We start from the raw sequence: 18,249 nt of genomic DNA, 5'->3' as shown, positions 1-18,249 counted from the left end.
ATGCACTATTTATTTATTTGTGGGGTTTGTTTTTTTTTCTTGAACGTTCGATTCGCTGCTGAGTGCAATTTTGCTGCAATGCTTGTACACACGTGTGTCTGTGTGTATGTGGGGGCTAATTAGCCGTTGTGGGTAGCCCCATGACAGCCGCTCGTGTTGGCATTGGGAGACGATGTTGCAGCTAGAATTGTGGAATAAACGCAAGCTCACTCTGTTTAAAAACCCGAACCTGAAGGTGAATGCTATGGCTCGAGAGCAGTAGTTGGTGTTGCTGTTTGTTCTCTTTTGCTAGAGCTATATGCCGTTAGATGGAGATCGTTTTTGCAGTAGTATAGGCGTGCTGTTGCTTACTTGAACCGTGCCCAGAGATAGAGAACTGGGCTCTAATTTAGGTTTCAATTATGAAAAATAGCCCCCTTTAGCTGATAAGACCATGTCGACAAAGTACATTTAATTATTTTAAAACAAATTATTGCTATTCGATCGTTTTTTATGAACTGTGGGTGAACTTCATCTCACGTTTCCTTTACTATGTTTAGAGGGATCAAAAAGATATAATATTTAGAATTTTCCATAAATTCACAAAAAATGCACATAAAACACAAAACAGAAGCTTTATAAATATTCGCAAATCAGAGTATTTTAGTTTCCTGGATTTCCTACTGCTAAAAACCACCAAAAAGTGCATTCCCATTCGTCTCGTCTGCAGGAAAGTGCTGTTTTATATTACGTCGTCTCAGGTTAGCTTTCTTACCATGCAGCCCTTGCTAGCCCTAAAGCAACGTGAATGTGTTTGAGTGTGGGTTTACTATCAACCTTCCCTGAGTGAGCGAGGGGGGTGGCAGGGATGTTGTCCCGCCCTGATGGTGGTGAGAAGGGGTGTAGGGTTTGGCGAGTGAATGGTGGGTCAAAACAAAGGTCCCACACGGGATGATGCACGCACGCACACAACCACCAGTACGCATACATACGAAAAGCGGGGTGGGTGGGGGCATCAAAAGCACATTTTGCTGCTAAATCACAACAGGTTGGCGACTGATCTCAGGATTCAGCGCGTTTGTTGTGGATCCAGTCCTTTTTTGGGGCAGTTTTAAAATGGCGATTTTGTCTTAATTCACTTACGTAAATGTCAAACTTAACGGATGTTAGCACATTAGTTTCAGTCGTGCTGGAGATTTGTTCGAATTTTCGATCCCATTTTTCCATATTTGATAAACGTATTTTTTGTTTGTGTTGCTTTTTTGGCTGTCACGCAACTGTCATATCGCTTCACAATTTCGATAGCTGTCTCTGTCACTGTTCCAGATCGAACACGAACGGACACGAGCAGTTGATGGAGTCCTACACCCGTCTCCCAGCCCAGCTCCCTTCTAACCCTCCTCTATCCTTCACCATGATAAAGACCTCCCATACGTGTGTTAAGCGCTCGTTTTGTGGCTGAGTTTCGAGTCGTTTTCCGTTCCCTTTTCTTAAGGAACATTTCCAGCACATACATATCTGCAGCTAACCTTCTTTCTTGCCAACTGCAGCGGCTATAGCCCAGTGCAACAGGTTTCGAGTTTCTTTGTCTTTCGAGCCCGAGAAGTGCTTCCTCTCATCCGTCGTCTGTCATATTTGCGGGTTTCTTTTCTTTTGTGGCGCATTATTACTCGGCGTGAGTGTTCTTGGCCGGGACTGACGGGGGATTTTACGGTTTCCGATTACAACAGCTTCCGGGCGGAGGATTGGTTTATGCAAATCAGCTAAATGAGACGGATCTTTGAAAGTCTTGTTAATAATGCTTCATTTAGCGAATGGCTCCAAAGCGTGATAAGTGAGCCTCGAACTTACTCAAATACGCATAATATAAATTGTAAATAAATTTCGACGTATATATTTAAATAGTAAAAAAAGAATTAAAAACAAAGGCTTATAAAGGCTCGAGTGATCTAAACATATTTTGCTCCGTTTCCTTTTCATTCTTTTCCCCCCTTAAGTCCGTCCGTTGTATGCGCTCTTCCACTGTCTCCCTCGCCCTCCCCCTCCCCATCCTTTCTTCTCCATCACCCCACGCACCTCGAAAAATCCTCTACAACGCAAACACGTGACAGCGGGCGCATTTTCCTGCACAATCCTGTCTGAGACGCGAACAGCCCCGTGGACTGCGCAATATTGGGCATGTGGCGCGGTTTATTTACTTTGTTTTTTTTTTTTTTATTTTCTCTCTCTCTCACAAACATCTCCCCGCGCCACATAAATGCGTAGTTTATGTTGGCTTGCGAAGGTGCGTGGCGAATTTTCTACCGATTGCGAAATTCAATCTTCTCCCCTCCCTCTCTAGAAACTCTCTTCCGTGGGTGCGTGAGTGTGTGTGTCATCGTGGGGTGTAGAAAAGGGGGGGGGGGGGTGTTTGTGTAAAGTTGTTTGTTTGTTTTCGCTCTCACTCGCCACCCTCCCATCCCTTTTTTTTTCTCCGTGAGCTGTTGTCTGGGTGTTGACTTCAGCATTAAACTATGACGTTAATCAGGCAAAAGCAAAAAAAAAACAGCGAAAAATGGATGATACTGCTGAAACGGGGCACAGGGGGTGGGTGTGACCAACGTCTATTGGTTTTTTTTCGAAATCGGATGCTCCCGATCAGTTCACACTGTGAAGCTGAAGTGTAGCAACCTCTGCTCTGTGTTTTTGGGTTTTCATAGAAGAAGATTTAATTGAGGTTTATCTAGCAAAAAAGGACATCAAATTTTTTTATTTTCTAGTGCTTGAATGTCGACACACGTGCGCATCAAATGTTGACCGAAATATGTCACCATTCGGGGCTGGATCTATGTCTCAACAAAATGACGTAATTATTTCTTAATCTGTTGGTGTCTTGTAAAAAAAAAACAGAAGAACAGCTTAATCAATACTGAATTAACGCTCAACAACCAACCCATGTGCCTTGCAGATGTGCAATCACACTCTACCAATGTTCTTGTCGCTCTCTTTACCTCCAAAAGTGAATCATCGTCGCCAATGTAATTAAGCTCCTGGAGTCTGCTGCTGTTCTGCACTGTCCGGGTCGGTTGCTTCACTAATTGCCATTCCAATCACCCGGATTTGTGGGGTTTTTTATACTCTTTTCCGGTTCTTTGTTTCATGCAAAAAAAAACGAAAAAAAAGCACAAGAACAACAAGCCAATAATCGTGCCTTCCGGGAAAGGAGAGTCGGGTCTTTTACTTCATTAGTCGTTCTTTCGCTCGTTTGCTTCGCAAACACCCCCGATTCACCTTCAAAGGCTGTGCAAAATGAGACGGATCACTATGTCATCGTGCAGCGACATAGCTATGCAACTGCAGCAACTTGGTGGTGTGTATGTGTGTGATTGGTCGCTGCAACCAATGCCACTGTGACGGCAAGGTGTATGGGCGTGTGACTAGTAACAGTGTTATTTTTAAGCTACCAATCCGTCTCGTATTATAGCTCCATTCGTTCTACACCTTTAAGCGCCATCGAAGGTGGCAGATTTTCCAGTTTCAAGTTTCTCCAGTGGAAGAAGAGACCTAAACTCACGAGAAGAACCGTAGAAGGTTCGTCAACTCCGGCGGCAACTGATGCAACATCGTTGCATTTGCACTTTGCCGATGCACTATGGGATACCTGTCTTTTTTCGACATCCCGAAACAGGAACGTCAGTTTATTTCTGGCCTCACCAAACGCCCTGCTTATGTCCTGTAGGAGACCGTAAGGTGATTGCAATCAGCAGCAGTACTTCCAAACACATACACCGATACACCCACCAGCTGATTGCACGACAGGTGCATCGCCCTGTGTACGCATGTTGGTATTTGTGTGGAGTCTTTGTGTCTGGGCTGGTTGGTGAGGGCGAAAAAAAAGTATTTATTCTAGAAGCAGCAAGTCGGGTGGGATTTAGGTGTTTTTACTACACCTTTGCATTTCGTTAAAGTGATTAGAGCTCGCGAAGTTTGTTCGGACGTAGCCACAGTACGTTGAATTGAATTCCAAATTATAGTCGACTAATTGGTGTTGGTTGGCCAATTAGTGGAAATAAAAAGAATGCTTATGATTGATGAAATAACTTTGCTTTAAGTTATCGCTAGATGATCATTAATCAAGAGCATAAATGACCTATTTGAGGAATAAAAGTTGTCTAGACCCGATGGACAATATTTAGAGCTGGTTTTTATTTATTTTATCATTTTTTTGGTAATGAGATTATTATTTCTTTTTCATAACAAAAGTATATGATATTTTTAGCTTGGTTACGTAATTACCTTAACTTTCATCAAACAGCTCCAAGTTCTCTTTTGTTTGGTAGCTATCATACACCTCCATTTCTTGCAACCTATCAGTATCAGGTGTACTCGTAGTCTCATTTTTTTACCTCGGCGATAATTTTGCGCTTTTATCGCATCAACTTCCGGTCGACCTAGAAAACGTCTAGAACAACGGTGCACGTTTCAGTAGCTTAATGCTTTATCCTCAGACTGCACACATTAATGCAGCGTGTCAGTATCATCCCTCTAGGTCAGTCTCTTTGTTCGCATGATGCAAACAAATATTCAAGTGCAGTGTAAGATGGGTGTGTCTCTAAACCTGAGGGTGGTCTACAAACGCTTCATCGATATTCCAAATCCAATAATCAGGTATCAGAATGTGATCGGTGTAAGTGTTTGGAGAAATTCTGACAGATCGCCAAGTGTCACGTCTACTAACGAGAGCCCGGTGACTTTGGGATGACATCTCGGTAGAGTTTCTCGCAACATTACGATGCCTTTAGGGTTATTTTTTCGACCTCGCATAAGGCGTGTTTTGTCGTCTTCTGACCCACATAGCTGTTACTCCTCTTCGGTCCTAGTTCTTCGGCTTTTACCCCCTAGTAGCCTGTTCGAATCTTCGAATTCTGTCACCAAGAACACGCGCGTTACGTCTATGTTGTGCATTCCTTGAAGTTCAACAACCCCACCCCTGCAACGGTGGCGAAAATTGTAATCGAAGAAAGATTTCATCCCCCTCTTCCTCGCCCAAACACACACACACGCACACCTTCCCAATCGCTGAGCATTGCTTCGTGTTTGTTTACGTTACACATCTCCGAGCGCAGCAAACGAAACCAAATGAAAATCAGCAAACAATAACCGAAAACAAGCAAGCCACCCCACAGGAGGGGAGAGTGTTGTTGGATTTGTGCCCCAACACAACCCCCCGGGATGTTTGTGACCTTCTCGGGTTGCCCCTTGGCCTTGGAATGTTGCGTTTTGGCTTCGTTCGCATGGTGGGAGTTGAACAATAGCCGAAAAAAATACCAACTCCTTCACAAGGGGTGCGTGATGTGCAGTTTTCGGTTGCCAATCGGCCGCTTGCGGTTGTTCGTTGCGTTTCATTGCACGTTTGCTGTTCTTGGTTGCCAAAGGAAACCCGCAGACCTGCACAAGAACGAGTATTTGTCGCTTAAAACGATCAGCTAACGAGTTATCCTTCGCAGGGTTAAAACGTTGAATAAAAGGCCTCCGTCGAAAGGAAGGTGTTGTTGGCGGATAAGAGGCGGGGGTATGCGGATTAAACATGTTTTGCAGCTGCTGCTGTTGTTAGGTTGAATGTTAACCAGTATGGGGTTTAAAACCGACGAGTAGCTCCAAAAGTTCTTCTCAGAATTGCTTCAGAATATCTGGATTCTGAAAAACAAAACAGATGTTGCCTATTGGGAATGGTGCTTTGATCATATTAGTATTCTTTTAACACAGACGAAGATGTTTGAGATCTATGCATCCTATCCTCTAAAACCTATGATTGATCTATGATTTATATCCTCTAAAAACCCCTCCAAAATGTCCACCTTTGGCTGAAATCTGACATATATGCCAAAGAATGAAGTCTTTTAGAACTGCTGCTACGCCTGGGCCTATACGAAGTGAACTTCTCTCAACGTCACTCGTCAAGGACGAGTCACGTACGTGCCCCATACAGTAGTTTACTAAATCCCCAGCATCAGCCTTTCGCTAAGGTTGTCCGTAGGAAGACCAATCGCTTAGTGGCTCGATTTGTCGCAGCTGACTCGATTGCCCTATTGCGGGGTTATTGAAGGCGAAGAAGGCGAAGAGAAGATGTTGGTACAGTTGACGATGTTTTTGTTGCTGATGTTGCTGTGTTGTTGTGCGCCATAACACACCCCCTTTTTTTCGAAATCAGCTGATATCGAAGGTCACCCGTTTGGTCGTCCGTTACTGATGGATTAACTTGTTGGCCGTTTGTTTTGCTCTTGCTGCCTTCTTCAATCCCCTTCTCAGCAACCCTCTCTGATCCATTTCATCCCTCGTTCTCCTTCCCATCCACTCGTGCCTCCCTGGACGTTTCCATGTGACTCCGACAAGTGTGTTTCAAGTCGTTTTTCCACGTTTCCCCTTGGTGTGGTGACCTTCGGGGTTGGTGTTGTGGAGCAAGAAGGGGTTGGGTGGTCTGCTGGAGGGGAAGGGCAACGCAAGGGGGCACGGGCATCCATTCGTTTGGTTAGCTACGAGGGCATACCAATAGGAACCCGCACACCATCAGCAAGAGGGCCTGTCTTGGTTGTGTTTGTTGTGTTTGTTGCGACGAGTTCGTGTGGTTTGGTGTGATGTGAGCTGTTATGCGCGCGTGTTGGATCAGGAAGGGTGAGACCTTTGCAAGGGTGTCCCTCCCTTCCTCCTTCTCCAACCCCCCACTCTCTGCGCTAGGGCGATTGCGAAGGACGGGCTGTTACGTGACGACAACAATGTTGGGTTGCGTTGCAACTGCATTGCTTCAGGTTTAGCATTGCTTTCGTGTGCAGATATCCGACCGAGGTGTGCCATATTTCCACGTTGGCAATCTTTTATTTTTTTTGCTGTCTACAGCAAACATCCTGGAAGAAGCAACATCATTTTGGGGAGGTTACGCTTGTGACGCCATCTTGTTGAAAATTGTTCTTTTTTTAAAAGAAAACGATGATATTTAAAAATTATCATCTGTACACTTCATTACTATGGCTTAAATCTAGAAAAATCAATACCTAATTTATACAAATCTTCTCAGATTTATATATTACAGCTATATCATACGATCTTGACGATACACATTATTCTAAACATTACTTGTAATAGATTTGTAAATAATTGGCCACTTGATTAATCTCAAGCTACTAAGTATCATCTTTTGTGACATGGACACCTCCGAAACTCCTCATTGTCTAATGTAAATAAAAGGCTGTCAAATGTAACGCACATATGGCCTTGAACTAGTGGCTTAATTCTTAAATAAATGGGTAACATTTGCGTATATTTTTGTAAAGAACGCTGTCTGATTTGTTAGTAAAGGGTTTAGGTTAGATCACATCATCGTTTAGCTCGCAAAAAAATCGCTGTTTGCCCCTAACTCGACCACACTACCAGGGTGTCAGCGAACCGATCGGTCCAAGGTGCTATTTTAAGACAAAACTATTCTCCATCCACCTCCAACTTCGGTGGGCCTCACTCGCCCCCTCGCTTTGCAATGTATCAGCAAAGAGTACAGCTGGCTAGAACATCTGTTGGCTGCCAAAAAGCTAGCCGAAACCTGGCAGCGGCGCATTCGTACCTGTCGCTCATTTTGTAGACGGCCAAAATGGCCGTAATAAAGGGTTCCACGGGAACAGTGCGCAATTGGGAAATTATCGACAAAAGTTAGCTGCTTTAGTGTTTGTAACAATCCTCCTACTTTCCTACTACATCCGCAGGACATCGCATCTGAAAATGTCAGCCGACTCCCAGCGCAATCGCCCGGGCGGGACCGGCCCCGGAGTGGTGCGGTGCATGCCCGCCATCGTACCCCCGCAAGCCGTCAGCGACCGGTCCATTATCGACAGTGTGGCCGGGTTCATCAACGACGTGACACTGCAGGCACAGGCTCCTGTAGGCGACAGCAAGGATCACATCCTGTGGGTTCGGTTTGAGAATGCGGCCGATATCAGCGACCCATGCCTTGGTGACGACTGGGAGCTTGAGGGTGGCATCGCCCCACCGTTACTGATCATCCTCGGCTACGTGACAGGTGTACAGGTGAGTCGAGCGCCCTCTGGCGACGTGCTTTGACAGTTGACAGCTCTAACCGTGCGCTTGTTTTTCGCTCTACCGTAGGTTTGGATCGTGCCAGCAAACGGGGAAGCAATCGAGGTGTTATCCTGGCGCCATGGCAGCGTAAAGTGCCTGCGAGTGTTGCCAACACCTGCACCCGGTGATCGCGACTCGGCAACAGACCCAGCCGATCAGTACACGCACAAGCGCCCCCTAATCGCACTATGCGAGAGTGGCCCAACCGGGGGTAGTGCGGGTGCGGCGGTGGCCGGTACGAATGGTGGCTTTCAGTACTGTGCGGTCAATTTCGTCTCGCTCAAGGATGGAGAGACGGTTCGCAGCATCAAGTTCAAGAGCGCGATCGTCGACATCCTTGCGAACCGATCCTCGATCGTGGTGACGTTTCCGGAGCGCATCGCTGTGTTTGACGCGCGTACGCTTGAAGACCGCCTTACGGTAACGACGTGCCATCCAAGCCCGGGGCTCAATCCGAACCCGGTCGCGCTGGGATCCCGGTGGATCGCGTACGCCGAACGGCGGCTTATTCCCTCGAAGCGATCGAGCGGTGGTTGCGAAGGTGATGGCGTCACCAGTTACACCGCGACGGTGCTGAACGCGGCCAAAAGCCTTGGAAAGGGTTTGCGTGAGCTCGGGGAGCAGGTGGCCGCTGGGTTGACTGGGAGCCATCTTGGATCGAGCCTTGGATCGAGTTTGGTTGGGAGTGGAGGCGGTTCCGGAGCGTCCGGTATCGGTGGTGGTACTCTCGGTGGACCCGGTTCGACTGGTGACATCAGTGGTGGTGGATCACTGGCCGGTGGGCTTGGTGAGAACAATCAGCCCGGTGTTGTGACAGTGCTGGACATCAAGCACCCTATTAAGGACGTAAGCCCTACGACGGGTACACCAATTACGTGCACCGGTGGTGATCCGATCGTAGCACACTTTCTGGCACACTCGGAAGCCATCGTAGCGCTGGCGTTTGACGCCCCCGGTATGCTTTTACTGACCGCCGATCGGCGTGGTCACGATTTCCACGTGTTCCGGTTGCATCCGCACCCGAGTGGAGCATCCCTGGCAGCCGTACATCACCTGTACGTGTTGCACCGAGGTGACACAACGGCCAAGGTGCAAGATATCTCCTTCTCGCTGGACTCTCGGTGGGTAGCGGTCTCGACGTTGCGTGGCACAACGCACGTGTTTCCGGTCACGCCGTACGGTGGTCCAGCTGGGGTACGCACACACGGATCGCCCCACGTCGTGAATCGGCTGTCCCGGTTCCATCGCTCAGCGGGTTTGTCCATCGATGGCCGCTCCAGCAGCCCGGTGTCACATTCCGGTGAAGGTGGTGCCGGATCACACCACACACCGACGGCTACGGCTTACGCAAACCCACGTACGCCACCATTTCCACATCCGACGATTGTACAACCGTTGGCACAGTTGCGCCAGCCGGCCAGTTTGCTCGGAGGTGCTGGTGGAGTTGGCCTAGGATCCGGTGGAGGCGGTGGATCGGGATCGGGGAAGGTATCGGCCGGGGGACATCACCATCACCACGCACGCCAACGTAACTCCTCGTCATCCTCATCGGATGATCTGGTGAAGCCATTGCGTGTGTGTGCCAGTTTCGCTAAGGCTCGGTCTTGGTTGCTCGATCCGCCCGGATGTTCCGTGCGCGATACACCTGCCCATCGCATCCAGCGCAAACCGGTTGATTCGCTTTTCATCATGGCGGCACATGGCGCTCTTATTCAGTACGATCTCGAGCCGAAACACGCCTCGGGTAAGTTAAGTTCACGCTTACCTAAACTCTGGTTCTTTTTTGTGCGACTACAATAATGGGATGGGATGTCATCTTTTCGCTGCAGGCACACCGAAGGAGAAGATATGCGACGACACACCGATCGAGCTCGAGGTGGAGGCGAAGGCCCAATGGTGCCTCCAGCGCCAGGAAAATGCTTCCTCGAATGACATCCAGCCGCCGCTGTCACTCGACAATTGGCTTATAAAAGACCGGTTCCTGGAGGAAGGTGTCGGTGGTGGTGGTGGTGCCGGTGACGGTGGTTCCACGCTCGACTACGGGAGTGGGTACGATCGGCTGCAACATCCGCATAATCGCGGCAGTACCGGCAGCATCACCATGGATCACGACGATCGGTGGCTATCGCAGGTTGAAATCATCACCCACGCTGGGCCACACCGGCGCCTATGGATGGGACCGCAGTTTATGTTTAAAACGTACAACACACCGAGCGGGTAAGTAGTCATTCGCTCACGTGTGTCACGCAAGTCTCTAACGCGTAGGTTTTCTCGTTCCACAGCTCCCCACTATCGTCGATCGATACGGAAGCGGTGGAAATTTGCACCGGTGGCGCTGGTGGCGGTGGTAGCGGTGGCGTGTACAACCGGCCCCTCCAACGGTCCAACCCGATGAACATGCCTTTAGCTGGAGGTATGAGGCCCTTGGTACCAGTTCTCATTGAATCAGGATCATGTAGTAATTTTCATTCATTCGCAAATTTCCGAACCACCACTTGGATTTGAATTCACTGACGCGCATTTTCCGCTCTTTTCTCCTTTCCGGTGCTTCGATGATGGAAAACGCACAATACCTCAAAAAAACTCGAAAATTAACAACGTTTGCGAATTCTGCAAGCAGGCAGCTATGAGCAAAGTCCGCGTATGATGAACATGAACGAGTTTCGCCATCATGAAAATCTTGACACGGAGTTTTCCTCCCTCGGTCCTGTGGAATCGCAGCTGCGCGAGGATCTGGCGGATGCGATGCGCGAATCGCCTCTTATTGCGACCGGCAGAGATACGACAGGTACGGATCGTCTGCACTTGCGGTGTGCGTTTATACGCCACCCGTGTGCGATACTTACCTTCACTAAACCCCTCCTGAATTTTCCACCCTCATCAAGCACAGAAACTAAACCAAACCGCCATTGCGTTTCTTCACATTTGGGTTTCTGTTTTCGATTGGTTTTTTGTTTTGTTTTTCATTTTTTCTTGTTTAGTTATTCACGTTTCATTATTGCCATTAAGAATCGCACTGTTTTGTAGTTTGTTTGTGTAGCAAGTGGAATCTTTTCCTGTAACTTATTTCACGGCTTAGATCACTGTTATGTAGAGTAGGTTGTTTCAATCGTAATAACTTTCATTTGGCACCGGTTTGGGCTTGTTTTGTGTCTCTTTTGCTGTTTGTTTTTTTTGTTAGCATCCTACTGCGTCTGAGGATTGTATCAATTTATGTTTACCAAACTTGTTTTGCTATCCATACATCAGCCTCTTCCCTCTACTGCCTACCATGTTGCTCTCGAGACGAGAGAAATTTTGTAAGGGATGCTATGGGTTAAATTTAAAACGTTCGTGTACATTTAGCACGTTCTTTAGATACATTGAGTTATCATTCGTAGCGTCCTGACCCTTTCGCCCTTCGATGGGACACCGCATATCTGTTGCATGAAGTGGTTTTCGACGCCGAATGAGTGTTGTTACTTTTTTGATACAGCTTTTTAAATATTCTTTTTGTTTCTCGCTTTTTCATCATCCATCGCATCATGCTTTTATTTGCTCATAAATGATTTTATCATTGCTTGTTTTATTTCCTGCTCCTTTTAAAAGTAAAAAAAAACTACAACAGCAAATAAAACATATTCCAATCCCCTGCGCACTAGCTTGTAAGACAACATTTTGTTCTCTGTGCACCCCACCTGTTTTTAAGAACATTTTGTTTGCCGATGTAATATAATGACACGTGCTACAAACCGTAGCTGCATTGTTGCCACCTGGTGGAGTTGGGTGACAGAGTATTTATGTTTTTGGTTTTGTCGAAAGTAATATCGAACCCTCGCAACACATCCAATTCGCCCGATACCGTACGATGCCCCAGAGCGCTGTGGTGTATTCTAAATTTGCTAAACTGTGCTTTTATCATGCAAGCGAAAACGAACGCAAGTGTACGTTTATCAGTATCCAGCTGTAAGAAGGAGGAGACGATGGAGATGACATTTGCAAACAAGCAGAAGTAGAAACAGGAGGGAACAAAAAAAGCGTCAAACCACAAACGATAAATCTGTGTAGCGATATGTAGCTGTATTTCGTCGTGCGAAATTTTTTTTACGAAAAAAACCTCACGTGCATTTCAGGGCGTTATCGTCGATTATAACATTGAAATTGTACAAAATAACACAACCGTAAAATAGAAGAAGTAGGAAAAACATTGAACACCCCTTCGCTCCCGTATCGATTAAACACACGTTGTGAATGAAGAAAAAGAGAGAGAGAGAGAGAGAAAGAGAGAAACAACACGAGAAGTCCACAGAGAAAAATGGAAGCGAGAAAGTCAGAGGCAATTGTTGAAATGAACCATTCTGGAATCACGATATAGAAATATTAGATAAAATTCATACCCTTTGTGGAGTATATTGATGCATGCTGTTGCTGAAAGTACACCTTAACCATTTATGGCCATTACATTACATACGTCTTAGCAAAGAATTTTCTTTTGTGATTTCGAGACATCTTAGGGTATTCTTTACTATAGTTATTTTTTAACATATTAGGATTCTTTTGAGTGCAATGGAGCGTCAGAATTTCTCGTAATGGAATTCAAATGATTTTTAAAACGCTGAGCTAAAGTTTTTTGAAGAATGTGATAATGCATTATCTTGTACCTTCTTCATTTGCATACATTTATGCAGCTCTTTTTAAATTCGGCATCGCGTTTGAATGCCCATTACGCTAGATGATATTTGTTTTCCTTGTTCATAACACGATGCGTTTCTTGCTCCTTTTAGTTCGTTCTGCTTTTGGGTTATGTTTAACAATGTTGTGCCATTTATTTCCTCTTTGTTTTGCTTTCGCGTTACGTTTTCGATTTATAATTTTCTCGTTTTTTTGCCAAACTCTAACGTACAGATTATTAGTTTTTAGTAACGTTAAATAACAGCACCTTTTCCTCTTCCCGCCCCTGCGGTACGTTTCTATAACGTTTCTGTACATTTGTTCTTGAATTACTCGTTCGTGATCGCATGGTATACTTTGCAACCTGCTCTTTGTGCAGATACTTTAGGTGCTTAAGTTTCGATTTTGTGTTTTTGCGCCATTACTTCCGGCATATATGCATATAAAGCGGAAGTTGTGGCTGTATTAATACGTTACTATCGCCCCTAAAAAACAGAAACAACTCTGCACTCCGCCTGGTTTGTAAATCTAGTTTGTTTTTTTTTGTTACATCACCCAGCCAGTGTTCGCATCGTGCACATTCCTCACATAACCTGTTGATTTATCTGTACCTAGTCTGGCTCTCTAGTTGGCGTTTTAGATGTTTTGGTTGGTTGAATATTGTTTGGTACTTTTGATTACAACACAAACCTCCCAATAGTAAATCGAACAAAACATCACTTAAACAAGCTGAAACGTAACGGTTGGCTGCATTTTGATCTTCTGATTGAACAAGATACAAAAATCAATAAATCAGAACATTGCATTGCGATTTCGTTCGTGTAAACACGCGCACCGAAATGCAGTTGCTGGCTTGAAAAGAAAAAGGAAAATCCCACTTAAGACATCGCCATTCTATCCTCGCATAGACATCGCGAAGATCGAAATCCTTAAATCAAGTAGCCCAAACTGAAACGAATAGCGAAGCTAAACAAACAATCCCTAATATCTCTCTCACTATCGATAGTAGCCGAAAATGTGACAAAAAAATGGTTCTAAAACATTTGCCAATGGCTTCTTTCTTTTTTCTTCCCTTTTCTCTCTCTCTCTCTTTCTCTCTCTCTCTCTCTCTCTCTCTCTCTATCTCTTACTGCGTATCCTGGCCGTGGTTCACACACTCTCACACAAAACGAATGAAAATAAAACCAAACCGCCGTCGCCCTTGCCTTGCGCGGGTATAACAACATTTCCGATCACGTGACCACGTGGGTCTGCTCCGTTTCCGCCGTCACGTGCTTCCGGTCTGGACACGTGCTTTCGATCTCCGTCCCTGGACATCTTGATGCTGTGCCGCGCCGCTTGCCGCTCAACCCATCCAACTGGCGCCAACTCATCTCTCAACCACGCCCTTTCTCTCTCTTTCTCTCTTTCTCTTTCTTTCTTTCCTTCCCTGGCGGTTCTTGATGCGTGCGTTTCTTTTTCGAATCACCACTACCCTTCCCGGAACTACCTATTATTGTTGTAGGCAATCTATCGGCATCAACCGGTTCGACGGGCGGCGGTGGCGTCGCAGGACATCAGCAGCATCATCATCAGCAGCAACACCCGAATCCCGCATTGAACCAGCATCCATTGGCGTCCGCAACCGGGCTATCGTCCGTGTCGTCTTGTTCATCCACGTCGATCTACTCATCCACACACTCCTTGAGCTCGATCTGCGACCATCAGCAGCAGCAGCAGCAGCAGTACCATCACCAACAGTGCGGCAGTGCTAGCGGTGGCTGCAGAGCGACCGGTGTCAGCGGAAGTGGCGAAGCGGATGGAACCGGATGTTTCTATGAATGTAAGCAGCCGCCGCCCTGCACCAGCGGCGGCGACGGTAGCAACAAAGCTAGTGGTTTAGTTATGAAAGGTCTCGGTAGTGCCCAGTCGAGCGCGCAATATCAGCAACAGCAACAGCAGCATCACCATCACCACCAGCAGTACTATCCAGATCCGGGTCGACCGGATTCGGCCGCCAGTGGGCGGAACGTCGGTGGCGTAACGATTGCGAAGGTGGTCAACCCGCTCGGTACGGTGACGACGATCAGCAACGCCGGCAGCACGGCCGGACCGGAGAGCCTGGAGTCGGACGATTTCATGCAAGAGTGCGGTGAGGCCTATTTGCACGAGAACTGTGACGAGGCGCTGTTCCGTCCGGTTGTTACAGTGCACCACGGTGCAGGTGGAGGACCGGTTCCGCGCGAGTTGGATGCGCACGAGATGCACCCAGGACGGTATAGAGGTTCGTCCTTAGATCGGACCGGTTCCGGTGGCACCGATGGGGCTGGTACGTTGTTGAGCGGTGGGTTCGAACAACGTCCCGTCAGTCAGCCGGCTTCCTTGATCGGTCGCGATTTGATCGTACCGGTGATTGAGGAGAAAAATTTGGCGTACTTCAGCAGCAGCGGCAAGCAGCAGGTCCAACGTGGTACCACGGCCGGGGTGGCACACCGGAGCAAGGAGGTTACCATGATCATGGAGAAGGAAGACCAGCGGCCGCTGAGGGCTAGCGTGCGCAAAGGATCAGCAAAGGAGCAAGATGGCAATAAGCAATTGAAGGACGACAAACCGGAAAAGCAACCGGAACCGAAGCGTAGGTCTGTTGAAGTGATCCCACCCGCGTGCGAGGAGTTCGTCAACATCGAGCTGCCAGTGGCAATGGAGGAGAGTGTCTCTGCAATCCCGATGGATGCTGGAAAACCCGGTGGAAAGGCCGAAACGAATGCGAACAGTGGTAAAGGACGTGCGACTGCCAGCGATGTGGGAATGAAGGCTTCTCGTAAGGAAAAATCGTCCTTGCCAGTTGAGGATGTGTCGCGAAAAGCTAAAAAAGATACGGGCAATGGTGGCTTGCCGCAGGATAAAAGAAGCGCGCCGGAAGGGGACAGTACGCTCACCGAGAAACGAACCGGTGGTAAACGGAACGCGAACATCCAACCAAAGGATGGTTCCAAGCGAAAAGATACCGCCGTATCCGTTGAGCCGGATCGAAAGCAACGCACCCCGCCAGGGGTGATAGATGCCGTGGAACTACTGCCTCCACTGGAAGCACTGAAAATAGACGATTTGGAATTGTTCGGGGAGGATACGGATCGGGAAGTGATGTCGAAAGCCCCAGTGGCCACTAGTCGCAAGGATCGCAAGGATGTCGTAAGCAAATCGAACACGACGAGCGGTCGAGGCAAACGTGATACGAAGGTAATCGTCACCCGATGCTCAGTGGAACAAGTGGAGGAACCATGTGTCGAGGAACAGCCAGCTGCAGAGGTGTCCACAACTATGGACACCTTCTACGACCCATTAGCCACTGACGATAGGTACGAGATGTTGGGCTTCGTTGAGCCACCGTTGCCTCCGCTGGAATTGCCGGAATTTCCCTCTGAGGGTGAGTCCGAGCAAGTGACGACTGGTGCAAAACCAGAAGTCGTCGAGACCACCGAGCGAACGCTGATCAGCTTCGAAAGTCCTTTGCACGAGCACGCGTTGGATGGTGTTGAGCAGGCGAACGCTGAACCGACCCGTGTCGACCAGCAAGGTCAGGTTGCGGTGCAGATGCAAGGCGTACTAGCCGGAGGCAACATTCTGTTGGCCATGTGTTCGAGCCTGCGAGAAGCTTCGCCAGCGGTGGCGTCGGAACAGGCCACTGAGACAGGTGAATCAGCCGAAATGCACAACTCAACCACCTCGATAAGGTACGCTCCGAAACAACCCTCGCTGGAGGGGCAGGATTCGGACTACAAAAGTCTCGAGCTGGATGTGGAACTACCGCCCTCGCCTGGGGCTGCAGATGAACCGACCGATATGACGAGCTCGGCGAATACAAACGCCATCAACACCGCAACCATCGTAAGTCTCCTGTCGTCGGCGTCTGAAGACGACGAGGATGTAACGACCAACTCCACCAACAACGAGCAGGAAGAGGAACCCGGTGACGAAACAGGTCCTACGCCGCTGGTCGAGCTGGAGGATCTCCCAGTGGAGAAGGTTGGAAAAAGACGGCGACGTAAAAGAACCAGCCAGCATGGTACCGTGAGCAACACGAACGCCGACGAGGACGATGGTGGCGATGAAGAGGACGAAAATGGTGACGAAGAGGATGAAGAGCTACAGCCATTGATCTCTAGCAACAAGACGTCCTCATCGTCGCTCTCGACGGCTCCGGCAACGACGACGATGTTGGGGATGAAAAAGGACCTCCCGCTCCCGGTCGAAGATCCTCATCCATTGTACGACGTCGATAATACCGCATCCACGTTGTTCACAGCACTGCCACCGGAGGATGACGGTACGGACACCAATGGCGAGCAGCCAGTGAAGCAGGCGATCGCAACAACGCCTACTTCGCCGGCAGTAGAAGTTGCCTCCTCCACGGATGTATCTGCGACAGCTAAACCGCTTACGACCAACAGCAGTAGTAGCAGCAGTAGTCTCAGTGCGAGCGTTGGGGTCACCTTGGCGGGCAGCAAACCGGGTGCCACCCTGGCCGGTGGTGCGAATGGAAGCAATGGCAAGAAAAAGTCGAAGAAGAAGCGCAAATAATTACTGGTGAAGCGAATGGTGCTGTTGGCGCTCTCGGCGGCATCATTGCTGGTTCTGTTTTTGCTGTCCTACTTGCTGCTGCTTTATCTTTCTTGCTTTGTGCTAGGGGTTTATTTACTTAGATATGCCTAACGTTTAGCTTCCCGACCTGTGGCCTTTTGTGTTAGCTGTTTCCTTTGTATGTGTGCCCGCTCGGGCTCCAGCCAAAAAGGTTCCTTTTTTGGCCGTTCAATCTTCCGATCGAAACAATTTCGTGTCCTTTTGTGCTTCATTTTTCTCCATGATCCTAGTGCGCTCTCACTCTTCATCTTTTAATATGTTTCGCGGGTGGTGACTAAATGTCAAAACTCCTCTTTCGTTCTGTGTTTATAAGCTATCACATACGTTTGTCTTGAGCATCTGCAATGCTATCGAACTACGAGCACACGTCTATTAAACAAGCAAATAGAATTCGAATGGCGAATGATGCTGCCGAGGCCCGCCCGGGGGGGGGGGGAACATAGAATACCCCACGCGCACGTGCGACTGACACCTCTCCGATGGAAGTGCTTAATAGGCGGCAATAGATAGTAATTAGTCTCGTTTTGAGCGATCTCAACATGATATGTAACGTTTCTTAGCGATGTACTAACGATACGAGCGTTTATTTGCAACCGATCTTCATGCGGATTCATGCGCTTTCGAATGCAGCCAGCAATTTAGTGAATTTTTAGTTCTTTTTAGTTCAAATTGTTTTAACGTTCAGGCAGTGGCAGCGATATCGCACTAAGGCTTATTTGTTTCCCCTCCCAGCTCAAGCCTGAAAACAGAATATGGGGAAGCGATCATTAGGTAGCGTTATATTTATTGTTAGATCAGCAGAACCACCCTCCACAAATCCGAGCATGACGCGTGTTCAATGGCTGCCCAATAGCTTCCGTATTACAGGGAGAAACAGCAGCAAAATAGTCGAATTAA

General features: G+C 47.9%; 1 protein-coding gene across 1 annotated transcript; it reads left to right on the top strand.

The window, feature by feature from the left end:
* The first annotated feature begins 7,725 nt into the window (after positions 1-7,725).
* Positions 7,726-17,292, top strand: LOC128728987 (uncharacterized). Its single transcript, XM_053822636.1, has 7 exons — positions 7,726-8,031; positions 8,110-9,826; positions 9,912-10,299; positions 10,365-10,540; positions 10,703-10,870; positions 14,237-15,951; positions 16,021-17,292. Exons 1-7 carry the CDS (start codon positions 7,726-7,728, stop codon positions 17,290-17,292), a joined length of 5,742 nt encoding a protein of 1,913 aa, XP_053678611.1.
* Positions 17,293-18,249: the final 957 nt, after the last annotated feature.

The sequence above is a fragment of the Anopheles nili genome, chromosome X (genome assembly GCF_943737925.1).
Source record: "Anopheles nili chromosome X, idAnoNiliSN_F5_01, whole genome shotgun sequence".
NCBI classification, from domain to species: domain Eukaryota; kingdom Metazoa; phylum Arthropoda; class Insecta; order Diptera; family Culicidae; genus Anopheles; species Anopheles nili.
This window is presented reverse-complemented; position numbering and strand designations above follow the sequence as displayed.

What these genes read in the sequence shown, in the direction of transcription:
- LOC128728987 (XM_053822636.1), top strand. Translation starts at nt 7,726, where the DNA reads ATGTCAGCCGACTCCCAGCGCAATCGCCCGGGCGGGACCGGCCCCGGA. An exon ending in GACCGGCAGAGATACGACAG is followed by an intron (nt 10,871 to 14,236) that starts GTACGGATCGTC and finishes TTATTGTTGTAG; the next exon opens with GCAATCTATCGGCATCAACC. An exon ending in GAGGCAAACGTGATACGAAG is followed by an intron (nt 15,952 to 16,020) that starts GTAATCGTCACC and finishes CCAGCTGCAGAG; the next exon opens with GTGTCCACAACTATGGACAC.